Raw genomic sequence first — 15,201 nt, 5'->3', positions numbered from 1 at the left:
TTCTGTTTTATTTTTTCAGTAAATGAGATCCACATCCAATATACATAATTTTCTATTCAAAAACCTGGGATAAAACTTTATCTCCTTTTTTCTTCAGTACTGACCCCCACACCACGCTATAGGTAATCAAAGCCTGTTGATTCCATTTCATCAATACTATCCTCTTGACTCCCAAAGCTACCTTACCTTTGAGCAAGCCACATCAACTCTTTGCTCAGTTATTGTAATAGTCTTCTAATTTGTCTCACTTTTCACATTGCCTTTTTTCAATCTATTCTCCACATGATAACCAGAATATTTCTAGAGTAAAATTTGCATCTGTATTTTCCCATTTATTATCTTTAAATATCTGATCATTTCAAGGATCAGTTCAAACTCCTTATAATAACAAATGTAGCTTCAGCCTCATCTTTACTAGATCGTCTCTGCTTGGACTATCTTAATTTCTCTCTCACTTCTTGGTCTGAAATTCCATCCTAACCATTTATGTCTCCTTTTCTCCATTTATCTTCCTCAAGAAGCACTTTCCATAGTTAACTCTGTCTCTCTGTATAAAGTGTTACTTTAAAAAGCCTTCTCTGTGACATTAACATATATTAAGCGCTTCTACACCTATGATCTCCTAACAGTCTATGCTTATCCTACCACAGAACTTTCTACCCACAATTGTAATCCTGTGTTTACATGTTTGTGTCTCATTAGACTTCTGTTGTGGCGCAATGATGGCAAAGACCCTCTTGCTCACCATCATACACTCAGTGCTTAGCAAAGTTCTACTTAGATAGTGTGGATTAAATATTTACTGAGTTAATTATTAATGAATGAACTAAAAGTGTCTGTGAAAAATATACAGTAACAGGTAAGCTTAGAGCCCTGGATATGGAAAGGTGGAGGGAAAAGCATGCTTACAAAAGGTTTAAGGGCTAGATTAGAAGTTAGCAAGTCAGAAGAAGGTTCTAGACTAATCTTTGATTAAATTAGAATAGAAAAATGAAGTTAAATGGAAGGTCCAACAGAAAATAGGAATAAAAAGAAAGATGTTATTGAGAGTTGTAAATATTAGCACAAAAGTATAATGTCTCCATTGTAGCAAACATCCTCCTCTTCAACATATGTGTAGCGCTTGCAAGAGACTATCAATTTTCTTACTATTTCATTCTCTATGAGGCAATAGTCTCAAGTAAGGAATGCAATAAATATTTCTATTTTGAAACAGTGAGAGCCAAATAATTAATCAGACAAGTTTAAAGAGTTGGGCAGATTGGATATTAAATAACACAGCAATGACATTCTTTAGAAAATAGTGAAATTGTAAGTTAAATCACCAGTAAAGATTACATATCAAAGTAAAAGATAAAACACAAAATTTCTCATCAGTCTCAAATTAACCGAAGTCTTTTCAATGTCAATATTTTTAATGAATGAAATAATGTCTCTGAACAAAGAACAAGTCCTAGCATTTCTTACATATGTAAATAATTAAATAGTACCTTCTCTGGTAATAAGTAATTTCATCCTTGTAAGGCTATTTCTCAGAAAGTCAGAGTTTGGAGAGGAAAATCTGATCTTGATGTTTTCTGTGAGCTTTACCTTTGACATTCACATTTGCCTTTGTTGATGAAATTAAACTTACATCAAAAGACAATGAACCATTATTGCTGGAAACTTGGTGTGTCAGAGATCCACTAGGAGGAAGCAGCAAATGTTCTTTTCTGAGCATTTCTGAGTACCCTTTAGAACACTTATTGATGTCAGATACAGAACCTTATTAACTGAATACATGGCTTTGGAAACATCACATTCTATTTTTTTTAAATACTAGACTGTACTTTTGCTCCTTACCTTGTTGTACAAAAGATCCATACACAAACCACATGGAGTTGTAGAGAGTAGTAGACGTCATTGATCCCATTTGTAATCGTGGGGGATTAAGCCAGTTCAAGAGGTAGACCAGTAGACCCACCAGAAGGACTGTGCCAGCAATGCAAGCCCATAGAGAGAGATCAAATGGTGCAAGACAGGCAAACATATCCACTGTCTTTTCAGCCCTTCGAAGTAGTACCCCCACTGAGTAGTCCATGTAACGTGTTGTAAAGTCCACCACATTTTCACGATCTGGAGTGATGGTTAAAGCAGAAATCCCTATGTCCGCTCTCTGAGAAATTGAAAGAGAAAGGAATACATTAACAGTGTGAAAAACAATTTCATTTGTGCCACTTCAGCTTGCCTCGAGGAAAGAAAAATAGATGCCTCAGGCAATATAAATCTGTTTATATAAACTGAAACACTGCAAAGACTTCTTACAGAAGAGCTATGTGTGAATTTTGCATTTCTTACTGAAAATCTTGCCCCACCAGAGTCAGACAAATTACCTTGTTCATATTATCAGCACATGTAAAATCAGTGAAGAATATTTCAGACACAGATAACACAGGGAGAAAATTGTCTTTTTTCATGGGTCATTTTATCAAAGAAATCATTAACAGTAAAGGAAAAGCTTATAATGGAGAATCCTTCCTAGGAACATGTTCCCAATATGTTCTTAACATGTAAATTAGTAGGTGGGCTATTTAGAAACTTCAACGTGGCATTTTACCATTGGTTTATATTTCTCTTCATAGAAATTTATATTATTGGGCTCTAAACAGATTTGTTAGAGTTTTTATAGCACTAAGGTGTCATATGCCAAAGGTCACTACTATGATTGCATTGTATAAACTTCAGAAATATTTTAATGAAAAATTAATGATTAAGGAAAGAGAATTCTTCTTGGAGTAATAATCCCTTTCTAATGTGTCTTCTTAGATTCTCAGTGATAGCACTCTTAACTACAGCATTTACTATTTATTTAAAACATAACAGAATCTCAGTAAAGCAGAGGGTAGATGACTTCACATTTAAACTGCATAATATGATAATACATATTTAAATATCTAAAAGATGTGTCTTTTTGAAATAATGATCTTCAGCTGTGATTAAAGCTGCAGGATGACCCTTCCAGACAAACACAAACACTAGTAAATTATTTTTTGAACATTTTCTCTTATTTTCTTTTTAATTGTTTCAGGAAAGAAGATAAAACTTGTGTTTATAGCTTTTGGGAACAAAAACAAAGAAAGATATGAAAAGTAACATCCCTAGTAGAATGTTAAATCAACTTGGATGAATCTGGTCTCAAACTAATAATGCTTTTAAAAATATTCTAGCTAAAGTTAAGCAGTGTGGGTATGTGTTTGTATGTCTGTGTGTACCGAGTTCGTATATATTTGCTGCTAGGCCCTGTGCTAAGTATTTAAGTATTTTTTTTTTTACTTAGTCCTTACAATGAACTATGAATTATGTGTTTTCCTCTCCATTTCGTAAGTGGAGAAACTAAACCTCAGAAGTTTAAGTAACTTGTTCAGATCTCAGTTAGTAAGTACAGAAGTCAGATATTAAAGCTATGTTTTACTTATTCCGAAGGCTGTGCTCATAATCATTTTACCATATTGCAACTATCATTCATTTTCCAAATGAACCATATAGTAGGCACTCAGGGTAATTGGTTCTAGGAAATTCTTTATATTAAAAGAGTGTGAAATTTTGCTGTTTAAACTGTACTATTTACATTATAACAAGACCATATTAGTATATGTACCATGGATCTACAATTATTAACTGAATGGTATTAAACTTAATAACACTATATGAAAATGAACTTGCAGAAAAATATTGCTTTCAAACTCATATATGTATTTAATTTTTATAGCAAGATATTGGGAATTGGGTCTTTTCAGATGGAAAATCTAACCTGGATGTTTAACTCCCTTGTCCTGTCTTTTCTGAGCTTTAGTTTAATCTATTTGTGAAATGAATGTAACTGTTCAGTTTCATTATTGTAAGCTGACTCATTTATCTTGATTTTAATGATGAATAAATAACTCTCTAAGATTCAATTAGGTGCTCAGAAGATGCATTTACTTTTTCAGGCCATTAAAGTACTATGGATCAGTAATTTACTAATTGATCACTAGTGACCCAAAGCATTTAATGACTCAACCAAAGTCAGAAAATTCCACCTGAGGAGGAATTTACTGACAACATGTTGATAATATTTATAAAATGTTCATAAATATTTTTCTAATAAATAATTAAATGTTTTACTTTTAAATGATTATAAATTGGAATGGTTACTGATTTTAATAATGGATACTTTTAAATATCACGAAGTGAATTTTTAAAATAGAATAAAAATATCTAAAGTTTTTTATTTAGGAAAAGGGAGCTGATTATTTGTATGTGCTACACTATTTATTAAATTTAACAATTACTTGTCATATATCTATAAACAAATTCCTAAATTCTGGTCTATTTTCAACACTTGGCTATTCTATTTTCAAGGAGAAATTTCTAGCCTCCCTGTGGGAGGCATATCAGAATCATATAATGAACTTTTTCTAACAAATACACACACACACACACTCTCTCTCTCTCTCTCTCTCTTTCCCATCTCTGAGTTTTGTATAGTCTTCCTAAAGAGGTGCTTCACTCCATCCTTCAGAATCAATGATACAGCAGAACACTGTAATGGATAATGAGTATGTGGTAGTCCTTTCTTATATTAGAGGTGCTGCACTGAAGCAAAATTTTAAAAAAGGCCAAGCAAGGACAGAAAACCAAACACCGCATGTTCTCACTCATAGGTGGGAATTGAACAATGAGAACACATGGACACAGGAAGGCGAACATCACACACTGGGGCCTGTTGTGGGGTTGGGGGAGGGGGAGGGATAGCATTTGGAGATATATCTAATGTTAAATGACGAGTTACTGGGTGCAGCACACCAACATGGCACATGTATACATATGTAACTAACCTGCACATTGTGCACACGTACCCTAAAACTTAAAGTATAATAAAAAAAAAGGCCAAGGACCACTAATTCAGAAAGACAGTTCTAAAACTTCCTAAATATCAATAAACAACATAACCAGAAATGATCAAAGACAATTATTTATTCTTACCCTTCTTAGGTTTTTATTTATTTGGTCAACTCACTTGTCCACTTTTTACAACGACTTGTCACATCTTTAATCCTACTGTTATTATATAGAGAACATAGAAGATGGGAGATTAAAAATCATACTTATTTCTGTGTTCCAACCTATAGCCCATACCCAGTCTACTCTATTTATCTGCTTCCACAATACAGGAGCTGTCCCCTTTCCTAAGGCTAACCTTCCATCATTAAATGTATCAATCTCTCTCTATTTCAGATACTTAAGTTCCTGTCTCATGCATTCAACATCATCCTATTAACTAGATTTCCCATTAAAAGATTCTTTGTTTCTTGTTAAAATGAAATCAAAGAGATTGAGCCCTTCCCTCTACTCTCTGGTTACTCCACATTACCACATTTTCTCTCCATTTTTATATATCCCAGTCACTCTGAGAAAACTCTTTTTTCCCCATATTGTTGGATACCCTATTCCTCATGGAAAAAGTACTTCTTAATTATTGTATTGTTGAATGTAGTGGATATACTTCAAAGCTCATCTGATCAGGTCTCTTGACATTTAGCATTCATGATTTCTCCCTCCATCACAAACACAACTTTCCCTTGAATTTCATGACATAACATACACCTCTTTCTCAGTTCCTTTTTCAAGCTCATGTTAGCAGTTCTCTGGACTTGGGCCTACATCCTTTTCTCATTTGAGCTCTTCTGCCTAGGCAATTCCATCTGTGTTCATTACTGCTATTGTCCCCATCTACACACAATTTACAAATGTATTATTTCTAGATGTGTATCTGAGCTCTGGGGTCTAGACTGATTTATTCAACTACATAATTGACATTTCTACTAAATGACTTAAAAATACCTCAAATTTAACATTTAACATGGCTAACATCATACTTATGATATTCAACCAGTCCTCTTCCAACATCTCTTGCTTTAATGAATGGTGTCTTTTTATATAAGTCATAAAACTTGTTAGCTTCATTATCTTCTCCAGCCTATGCCCCCTATCAAATCTATCACTATTGATTTTACCTCCTGAGCATCCTAATATGCATTCATTTCTCTACTATTTCCAGCTTTCATTGTTTTCCTAGGCTCCAGCTCCTTGTAAGACTACCTGAAATCTACCTTTCTTCCTCTTCAATCTCCCTATTGCAGCCAAAGTATTCTTTCTATAGAGCAAATCTGATCCTGTCTCCTGCCACACTTTAAAAATTTTCAATGAATTTGCATGGCTCTTAGGAGAAAGATTAAAAACATGGTCTATACACTTTTACGTAGGCTACCCCCAACCTGCTTCAACATATTCATACTGTACCATTTTCCCTTCCAGCAGTTCTTCCTGATGCATGGTCTTTGTACATGCTCTTCCCACAGTCTGGATTGACCCTCCTGAAACTTCAAGTAAACACTCATTTATATCTATACGTCAGCTTGATTTTCATTTTCGCAGGGAAGCTATCCACTATCTCTCTGATTGGAACAATAATTTGTTTACACTATCAGAAGTTTACATCCCTCACTTTCCTAGCCACTATGACAGCTGTAATCTTACATATGTTTATATGATCTTTTCAATAATGTTTGACTCCTCCACTAGGCCATAAGCTCCATGAAAGCAAGGATTGTGACTTTTAAAAAAATTACATATCACATTTTCTGGCATAGAATTCATGGTCAATAAATACTTGCTATGAATATATGAATAAATAAAGATGGAGCCCCTACTAAACTTATATTACCTAACTATTATAAATCTCTTCCATCTTTTTGTCCGCATTCCCAACAGAGAGAGGCATTTAAATAATAAAAAGAAAATGGCAACATGAAAATTGACTATTTTATAGCAATGATAAAAGATTAATATCCTGAATAATTATGTCAATAATTAAAGTAAGGTTCTTGATTTATCAGTATATTTACACTTATACATTATTTGCAAATAGCTAAGATAATTAGGCATCTACTATAGAAAATTCAATATATTACAAAATATTATATGTCAAATATTTAATGTAAAATTATTATTTAAATTTTGATTAGGACTAGCACTAAAACTGGAATATAAATACATTTTTAAAATTATTTTAATTATATAGTCATAATATTTTCCTTGAGAGAAGATACAAGATTTGCATTCTCTCAAGTCATGAAAAGGAGATGGATGGATGATACAATGGAGCATGACTAATAAGCAATATAATCACTGAATCTTAGAGGCTTAGAGAAATTGAAATACATTTACTCAAAATTTAATCTAAAATAAATGATTATATGTAACAACTAAAGATCTAATTTATTCTTGAATATAATGCTAAGAACATTATATTGGTAAGGTTAATAGTATGCATTTAGTTAGTGCTTACTATATACCAAGTGTCATGTGTTTTACATGCATTATTTTAACATTACACCAAGTCCAATTGCTTTTCCTAAGATGAAAATTTTGCATTTGAAATATTCTAATTATTATAAAACTTTGATTTTATAATGAATCAATACCTGCTTCCCTGTACTCTTTATTAGATGTTTTAGTTTTGTCATCCATACATTATGTTATCAATCTAAATAGATCTGTCCTATGACAAGCTTTCAAACTTTTTCCAAAGATATGATTTTCTGTCCCTCAAAATACTTGTCATTCTCCTGTGAACACAGTCTAAATAATCAGTTTCCTCAACTGATATAAATTATATACTTTTCAAATAAAATTGGAGGCTGTATCATTTTTATTAGGTGATTTTTAATACTGCCTTATGCTAAATTTAAGGTCAAATAAAATTTTAAAAATATTTTTAAAATAAACACTATCAAACTAGTAGCCCACATAGTCTTATGCAATTGAAGCAAATGTTAGATTTTATATTTGTCTCTTTAATTTCATTCTTTGGTTCTTTTGTATTTTTCACATCTACTGTAATCTATACTTCTCATTCATTATGTCAACTTTATTTTACTAGGTTTGAGCCATTCAGAAGTTGAGGAGCAAGCCTTTAATTCTTCATTCACATTACTAGTAAAGTATTGATGAAGCATACATTGGCAAGTTCAAAGTATGGCAATATGCCTCTAAAGTTCTATGCACTTTGATGATAGCTCACTAGTTAACTTTAGATATAGCTTTTCAATCACCTATATTCCTTACTACACTGCCATCAAGCCACATTTGTCTATAGGGTTTAAAGTGCTTTGTAAAAGGCATTATTGAACTCAAAATACATATTTAATCAGATATTCATTTGATCCTGAATAGCTAATGCTATCAAAAACATGAACTGCTATTTTAATCATCTAAAACACATCTGATTAATAATCCATTCTGTAATTTAATCTGAGAATAAAATCAAACTCACTGCTCTATCAGAATGAAAATTTTATTTCTGATTTTGAATATGACAATTCCAAACTAAATATCACCTCTGTTTTTCATGTTTTGTACATATTGCTTGTAGTAATTCACATATCACTTCAGGAAATGCTTTCATTTCAACTTTAAATATTTTCTACAGAAAGCAGAAGGAAAATAGTTACTGAAGAGTTTTGGCACACATCTCACAAGTACTAGGTCTACTTCTGCCTATCTAACTTACTAAACTGTTTCCTTCTCTTGCTCTTCAAGAGAATAAATTTTTGTAAATATTTGAAATTTCTTGATAGTTTTCTTAAATATTACTTGATTTTATTTGGCCTTTAAATAATATTACAATGTAAAGATTCCAGGTTTGCTTGGGAGAAAGTAAGGATTGAAGAAATGCTAAAGGAAGGAAGAAAGGGTGGAAGAAAAAGGGAAGGAGGAAAAATAGGAGGGAGATGGAGAAGAAGGAAGGAAAGAAGACAAGAAGGAAGGGAAGGGGAAGGGAAGGGGAAGGGAAGGGGAAGGGAAGGGAAGGGAAGGGAAGGGAAGGGAAGGGAAGGGAAGGGAAGGGAAGGGAAGGGAAGGGAAGGGGAGGGGAGGGCCAAGACTACTAATTACACCTTTAAGTATCCTTTACAGATTCTGATATATAGTATTTTTATTACCACTAATTTTAAAGATAATTTTTGTTTCTTTTTCTCTTTTCTACAGTTGTTTAACATGATGATTTCTTAATTTCAGGTGAAAAGCCTCCTCTTACTATTCTTTTAAATTTGTAGTTTTATTGTATTTTGATGAGGGAACACTATTTGTAATAAAGTACTTAAATGGAACTTAATAGTGTTTTCTTTGAGGCCAATCAATATACAATTGACTTTTGTCAATGTTCCATGTATGCTTGAGAAAATGGCCTATTATGAGGGTGTAGTGTTTGATCCATATCCCAAAAATGTATCTTATTTAATCTATTATTTATGTTATTTATTATTGTGTATATTTTGTTATATTTACTGTGTTTTTCTATGTAGCATGTTTTCTTTGGTATGTTTTTCTTTTACTATCTAGAAAGATTTGCACTTTTATTATAGTTTTTAACCTCAATATTTAAAAATTTTATTATGCCTTTACTCCTTTTTCTCCAGTTAACGTTTTGAAAATTTTAAATAAAATCTGTTACTTCCACTTGTTCCCTAAACTGCATTACAATATCCTATTTTCCCCTACTTTCCCCTTTTCCTTTGATTTTTTAATACCATTCTTTCATTTTTAGACCACATGATGATTTCATATTATTATCTAATCCATGTCTCCAACTTTGCTTACTATTAGATATTTTGCCAAAGATTCTCCTGTTATCTTTTGGTTGAATGAAGCTCATTCTGTAATAAACCCTGTTTGGTAATATTTTACTATATTCTAATATGCTGATGGATTAAATATGAAAGGACATTTAAGATTTTTGGATATTCATATCCAAAAGAATTTTGTAAAAGAATTCAATTATCACTTAATAAGTATTTTTATTACCACTACTAAAGTGATATTGAATGTTTTTTCTTTTTTTGTATGTGATTTCATTTTCAGCCATTCTTTTGGGAATTACTCTAGCTCTTCAGAATTAATTGGGCAACTTTTATGAAATGTCTTAATCATTTGGCCTACTCTTTCCTGAAATTAAGAAAACAGGCAGGAGATAACATTATTAATTTGTTTGTAAACAAATTACATTTTTTGTCATATTGGACATATATTTAGTTGTCTTCTATTTCTTCTTGGGTCAATTTTAATGATGGGATGTTTTCCTTGATAATAATTCATGTCATACGTTTCTTTCAAATAATTAGGATAAAGTTGTACTTACTGTTCCATCATGCTTGTGAAAATTTTTCTTAATTGTGGTGTACACATTTTTTTGATACTTTTATATATGCATTTCATTTTCCAAAACCAGACATGCCCAAGGCTTGTTTTTGTTTTATATCTTTTCAAACAACTGTTTTTTCCCTTCAATTAACCCTACTGATTTATGAATTCTAAAATACAGATTCTAATGCATTTTAACTCAAGCTTTAATGGCTTCATATTTTGTTTATTGAGTTGAAGGCTTGATTCATTATTTTAATTTAGTAATTAAGTAGAGTTTAAAGATGAACACGTTTCTGTAAGCAAAGTTTTAAAAACAATTTACATGTAGTGCTTTTGTTATCATTATTTTCTAAATAGTGTATACTTTTAGTTTTTATTTCCTCTTTGCTCTAGGAACAGTGTATGAGAGTTTTTGCTCATTTGCTATTTTTACTTCCAAGTGGTTTGAGATTTTGTCTTTGTTTAAAATGTTATTCATCTTAATTTTATTGTATTTCAATCTGGTAATTTGTTAGGTATTACTTATGTTGTATATAAATTTTGGAGTTGGGGGCACATGATGTATTATCAATTTTTGTAATTAACCTATGGGTCTTCACTGTCTATAGGACACAAATTTATATAAAATATATATTAATTGTACTATTTATATTATATTTAATAAAGTTGTAAAATGTTATCCTTTCAGTCTTCTCTGTCAAAACTCACCTGTTGATGGTCCATGATTCATAAGTAACTTACAGATGTGGTTATGTTCAACCAGTTTTAAAATACTTCAGCCAGAATTCAAAATTAGTAGAGTCTACATAGAAATTCAAACTTACAATTTCATGTGAAAATTGTTGGAGTCTGTTTCAAGCAACTTGTTGAATTTGAGAGACAGTGCCCCCTTGGAAAGTTCATGAGATCTTCAACTCACTTTAGCTCTCACAATTCAAGCACATTGTGTGCATAGGTACTATACCCAACTTTACTTTTATACCTTAACAGCCTGATCTCTATTAGGTATTTGAATTTATTATCCTTCATTTCTTCTCTTGGTTTATTAGTCTAACTGATCAGCACGGCAGATTACATAAGATAGCCACAAAGTTCTTCCTATTCTGGTATTCCTGTTCAGCTCTTCCAACAATTGGTGCAGTCTATTTCCCTATCCTTTAACTCTGGGATTAGCCAGGAACTTGCTTTGATCAATGGGAGAAAAGCAATGTGATACAAACAGAGCATTGGAGGGCTGGCACAATGGCTTGCTATCTATCTTGCTGTGCCAGGAACCCTGGATCACCATGCGAATGAGTCCTAATTTGCTTGCTGAAGAGTGAGGAGCCATGCAGAAGATAACAGAAGTGCTGCTACTGAGCCACAACAGCAACTTGGCAATGAAATATTATGCTTCCTGCTGAGCTCATACCCTGCTCTTTTCTGCAGTTTGTATCCTTCTATATTAGGACAATTAATGGATTTTGTCAGGGTCACGTGAAAAACAGCAATTTCTTAGGAGTGTGCTTTTCTGAAATCTGCCAATTCCTGGTTCATGGAGGGTACCCTTACTTAATTTAGAGTACTGTTGTAAAATTTCCTCTAATTTTCTATTTATTTTTCATATCATATGAGATCTAAAAAGTGGAAGGTAAAGGTAGATGCTTATGTTTTCTTCAACATCTTAAGTAAATAGATATTTCAAAAATTTTAAAAATTTCTTTAATGGAATCATTTTAAAATATCTTCCAAGCTCAGCAGAAAATAAATATTTTGACAGGGCTTACACATGATAAGTCAGTGAATATTATTTTCAAGTACTTATAATGTTATTCATTTCCCAAGTTTTAGGTATTAAAAATGTGGGAAAAGGAATTTCCTAACTTGGATTCCCAATGAAATGCAGTAATTTAAATTATGTTAGTGTATGTAGCTGAACATGGAAGTTGGGCCAATCAATATAAAAACAAAACATAAAAGTGAAACTTTTATATACCACAGAATGGCTAATAAGTTTACCATTTATAAAACATAGGGAAGCAAAACTAAGATGAAAAATAAATAAGTTTAAACACTGACTGTAAAAACTATGTATGAATGTATTCTAGTTTTTAAAGGGTCAAATTATATAAAATCAGCCTATTTTCTTCCTGCAGGTAAAAGAAATGCCCAAAATATCACTGGCTTAAAAACCAACATGGAAGAAGTTCCCTGGCTGACTGTCCCAGGTTTATCATGCTTCCAGAGTAAAGAACCAAACTTATTTTACTTATTTTCTCTTGTTGCTCTGTGCTCCTCAGTACATAGCTTCCAATTCATGTCTTTAGAGGGCTGCTTGAACACAAGTCATCCTATTAACATTCCAGCCAGAAGAAAGGAGGAAGATAAGAATAAGAATAAAAATCCTTCCTTTAAGAACATTTCTCAGAGGCATCACATGATATTTCTGCTTAAATATCATTGGCTACAATTTAGTCACATGACCACACTAGCTAAGGAGAGAAACTGGAAAATTCATATTGTGGGAAGTCTGTATCTGGCTATTATGATTCAGGAGCTGTATTACTAAGAAAGGAGAGAACAGATATTTATAAACAATTAACAGTCATTGCTACATTTCCTCATATGTAAACACTCTTTTGAGATTGAAAAAGTTCTTTTAGACTCTTTTCTATTTTTACATATACACAGGTATGTACATTTTTTCCATAAACCTTATCATAATGTAATGTAATCTTAGAGAAATACACGTTTATCCCTACCCAATCTTTCTAAATACTGCACAGAATTTTGAGCAATAATTATTTTTGTCACTTTTGTATTTTTTAACACATTGATAGCACATGAATAGATGCTCAATAAGTGTTTATTGATTATGAAGGTACTCTAATTTACATATTTTCGCTTTGAAGGACTTTTTTGAATGTTTCCTTTTTCTTACCTATTATAATTAATAGATGTTTGATCTTGCAATTTGAGTATATTCATTTGAAAAGTGTTTCTTGGGTTTTGCCACACTGATGTTTCTCAAAATTAGTATGTTTCATTATTTCAATAGATTTTTTTCTCTGACAGCACAATAGTGACAAAAACATTATTATTAGTTTAGTTTATGTGTGGTAAGTCTTATTGCTACACTGTTTCTCAGAAACCACGTGCTATTCCTTCTCCTAGCTCCCTCTTTAGCAGGCCTCCAAGTCAACTCACATGCTGATCTCCTTTTAAAGTCCTTATAGGAACAATTTAGTTTTCACTAGTCTCTGAACCAGCTTTTATCTTCCAGCCTGATATGTTTTCACTAGTCTCTGAACCAGCTTTTATCTTCCAGCCTGATTATATGTACTGAAAAATACCTAGTTTTCCTTTTCTAATGTATTTTCACCTGAGTTTGTGACATTGCCTCCCTAGAGTTTACAGTTATCCTTCATTTCTCTGTTTCTCTGTATCTCTCCTATGGGACTTATCCCATAATATCTGTTTTATATGCTCAATTTCAATATAAACTTCTTGATATAGGTATGTTATCTTCATAGTCTTCTGTCTCCCTATTTTCACACTGCTTTGCCCACAGTCATTTTCCAAAAATGTTCTCCAAGAAAGATCTCTCTCTCTCTCTCTCTCAACTTACTTGCTCTGCTTGTTCTTTGCAATTTGGTAGTAATAAGTGCTTTTATATAACCTTCAATTCCAGCATTCAAGGAATAGATTCTTGGCTATATACTGCCTGAAAAAAAAAGTCTCTCCCATTTTGTCATTGACTTAAAGGTTTTTTTTCCATATGAAGCTCTTAGCCAGGCACTCTGACCTTCGTAGCTTGGGTTCTAATATTTTCAGCCCACATGTGTGGGATAAACCTCCATTTATGCCAGCTGTGCTGCAACCCTGCTCATGATGTATCACCACTTTCCTTTCGCTGAGGCCAAATCTAAGACTCAGACAAGGTAAATAGCTTGCCTGAGATTATAGGTGAACAACAAATTGTGGAGTTGGCCATGTCCCCTATAATATGCTTGATAAATTTGATTAACTTTTTGCCTTATGGTTTCTGTATAATCTCTTCCTCCTAATTACTTCCCCAGTATTTATTCATTGCTCTATTTTTTTCAGCACATATGTCCTTTTTAATTCTTACTTTTATTTTTCTGAGTTCTGATTTATACCTAAGCAATACTCATACTAGGGAAGTAGGAGAAAGAGATTTCACAGACATGGTGGTAAGTGTACATGTATATAATTGAAAATATAAGGCATTATAGGGAATTATGTAAATTAGAGTTGAAGGAAAACTATTGGAGGGTTATAGGGAGAGTGTAATACGATCTGACATTTTAAAACAATCACTTTGGCTGCTCTGTTAAAAATAGATTTTTTAACAGAAATAGGAAAAAGAGCAGTAGCTTGGTGAGCAGTTAAAGGGCCATTGAAATAGTCCTAAAGAGAGAAAATAGTGGCTTTCGAGTGGTGAGATGTGATCATATTTATATTTATGGTATATTTCAGATTTACAGTCAGACAAATTTGCTGATGCATTGTATATAAGGCATGACAGAGAGAAGAGAATTCAAGGACAACTCAAAGGTTTTGCACTGAGTAACTTGAAAACTGGAGTTGCCATACACTACAACAGACAAGGATGGGGGAAAGGGGTGAAATCAGCAATTCAGTTTTGAACACTTAATGTTTGAGGTACCCATTAGAAATGGAAAATGCTGAAGGCATTGTGAGAAATAAAAGCCTGTAGTTCAGGTGAGAGTTCTGGGTTAAAGAAACAATTGGGGAAGTGGTCTACTTATAGATGATAATTGAATCCTTAAGATGGGATGAGTCCACCAAAAGTTGAAGTATAGATAGTAAAGCAAGTGGTGGATATGTGTTGATCTCTTCTCTCTCTCTCTGTCTCTGTCTCTGTCTTTCTGTCTCTCTCTTCTCTATATAGCTGCTTAGCTCTTGAAGAACAAGAACTCTGTGTTCTATACTTTGTGTATTCTCCAGAATTCC

The 15,201-nt window shown here is 32.6% G+C and overlaps 1 protein-coding gene across 1 annotated transcript in view; it reads right to left on the bottom strand.

Moving 5' to 3' along the window:
* Positions 1-15,201, bottom strand: part of GRID2 (glutamate ionotropic receptor delta type subunit 2) — a 1,455,891-nt gene that overhangs the window by 298,719 nt on the left and 1,141,971 nt on the right. The window contains exon 11 of the mRNA XM_031010484.3: positions 1,843-2,155. Within this exon, the coding sequence (XP_030866344.1) occupies positions 1,843-2,155 (313 nt within the window). The remainder of the gene's footprint in view (positions 1-1,842; positions 2,156-15,201) is intronic.

This window comes from Gorilla gorilla, chromosome 3, assembly GCF_029281585.2.
Source record: "Gorilla gorilla gorilla isolate KB3781 chromosome 3, NHGRI_mGorGor1-v2.1_pri, whole genome shotgun sequence".
NCBI classification, from domain to species: Eukaryota; Metazoa; Chordata; class Mammalia; order Primates; family Hominidae; genus Gorilla; species Gorilla gorilla.
This window is presented reverse-complemented; position numbering and strand designations above follow the sequence as displayed.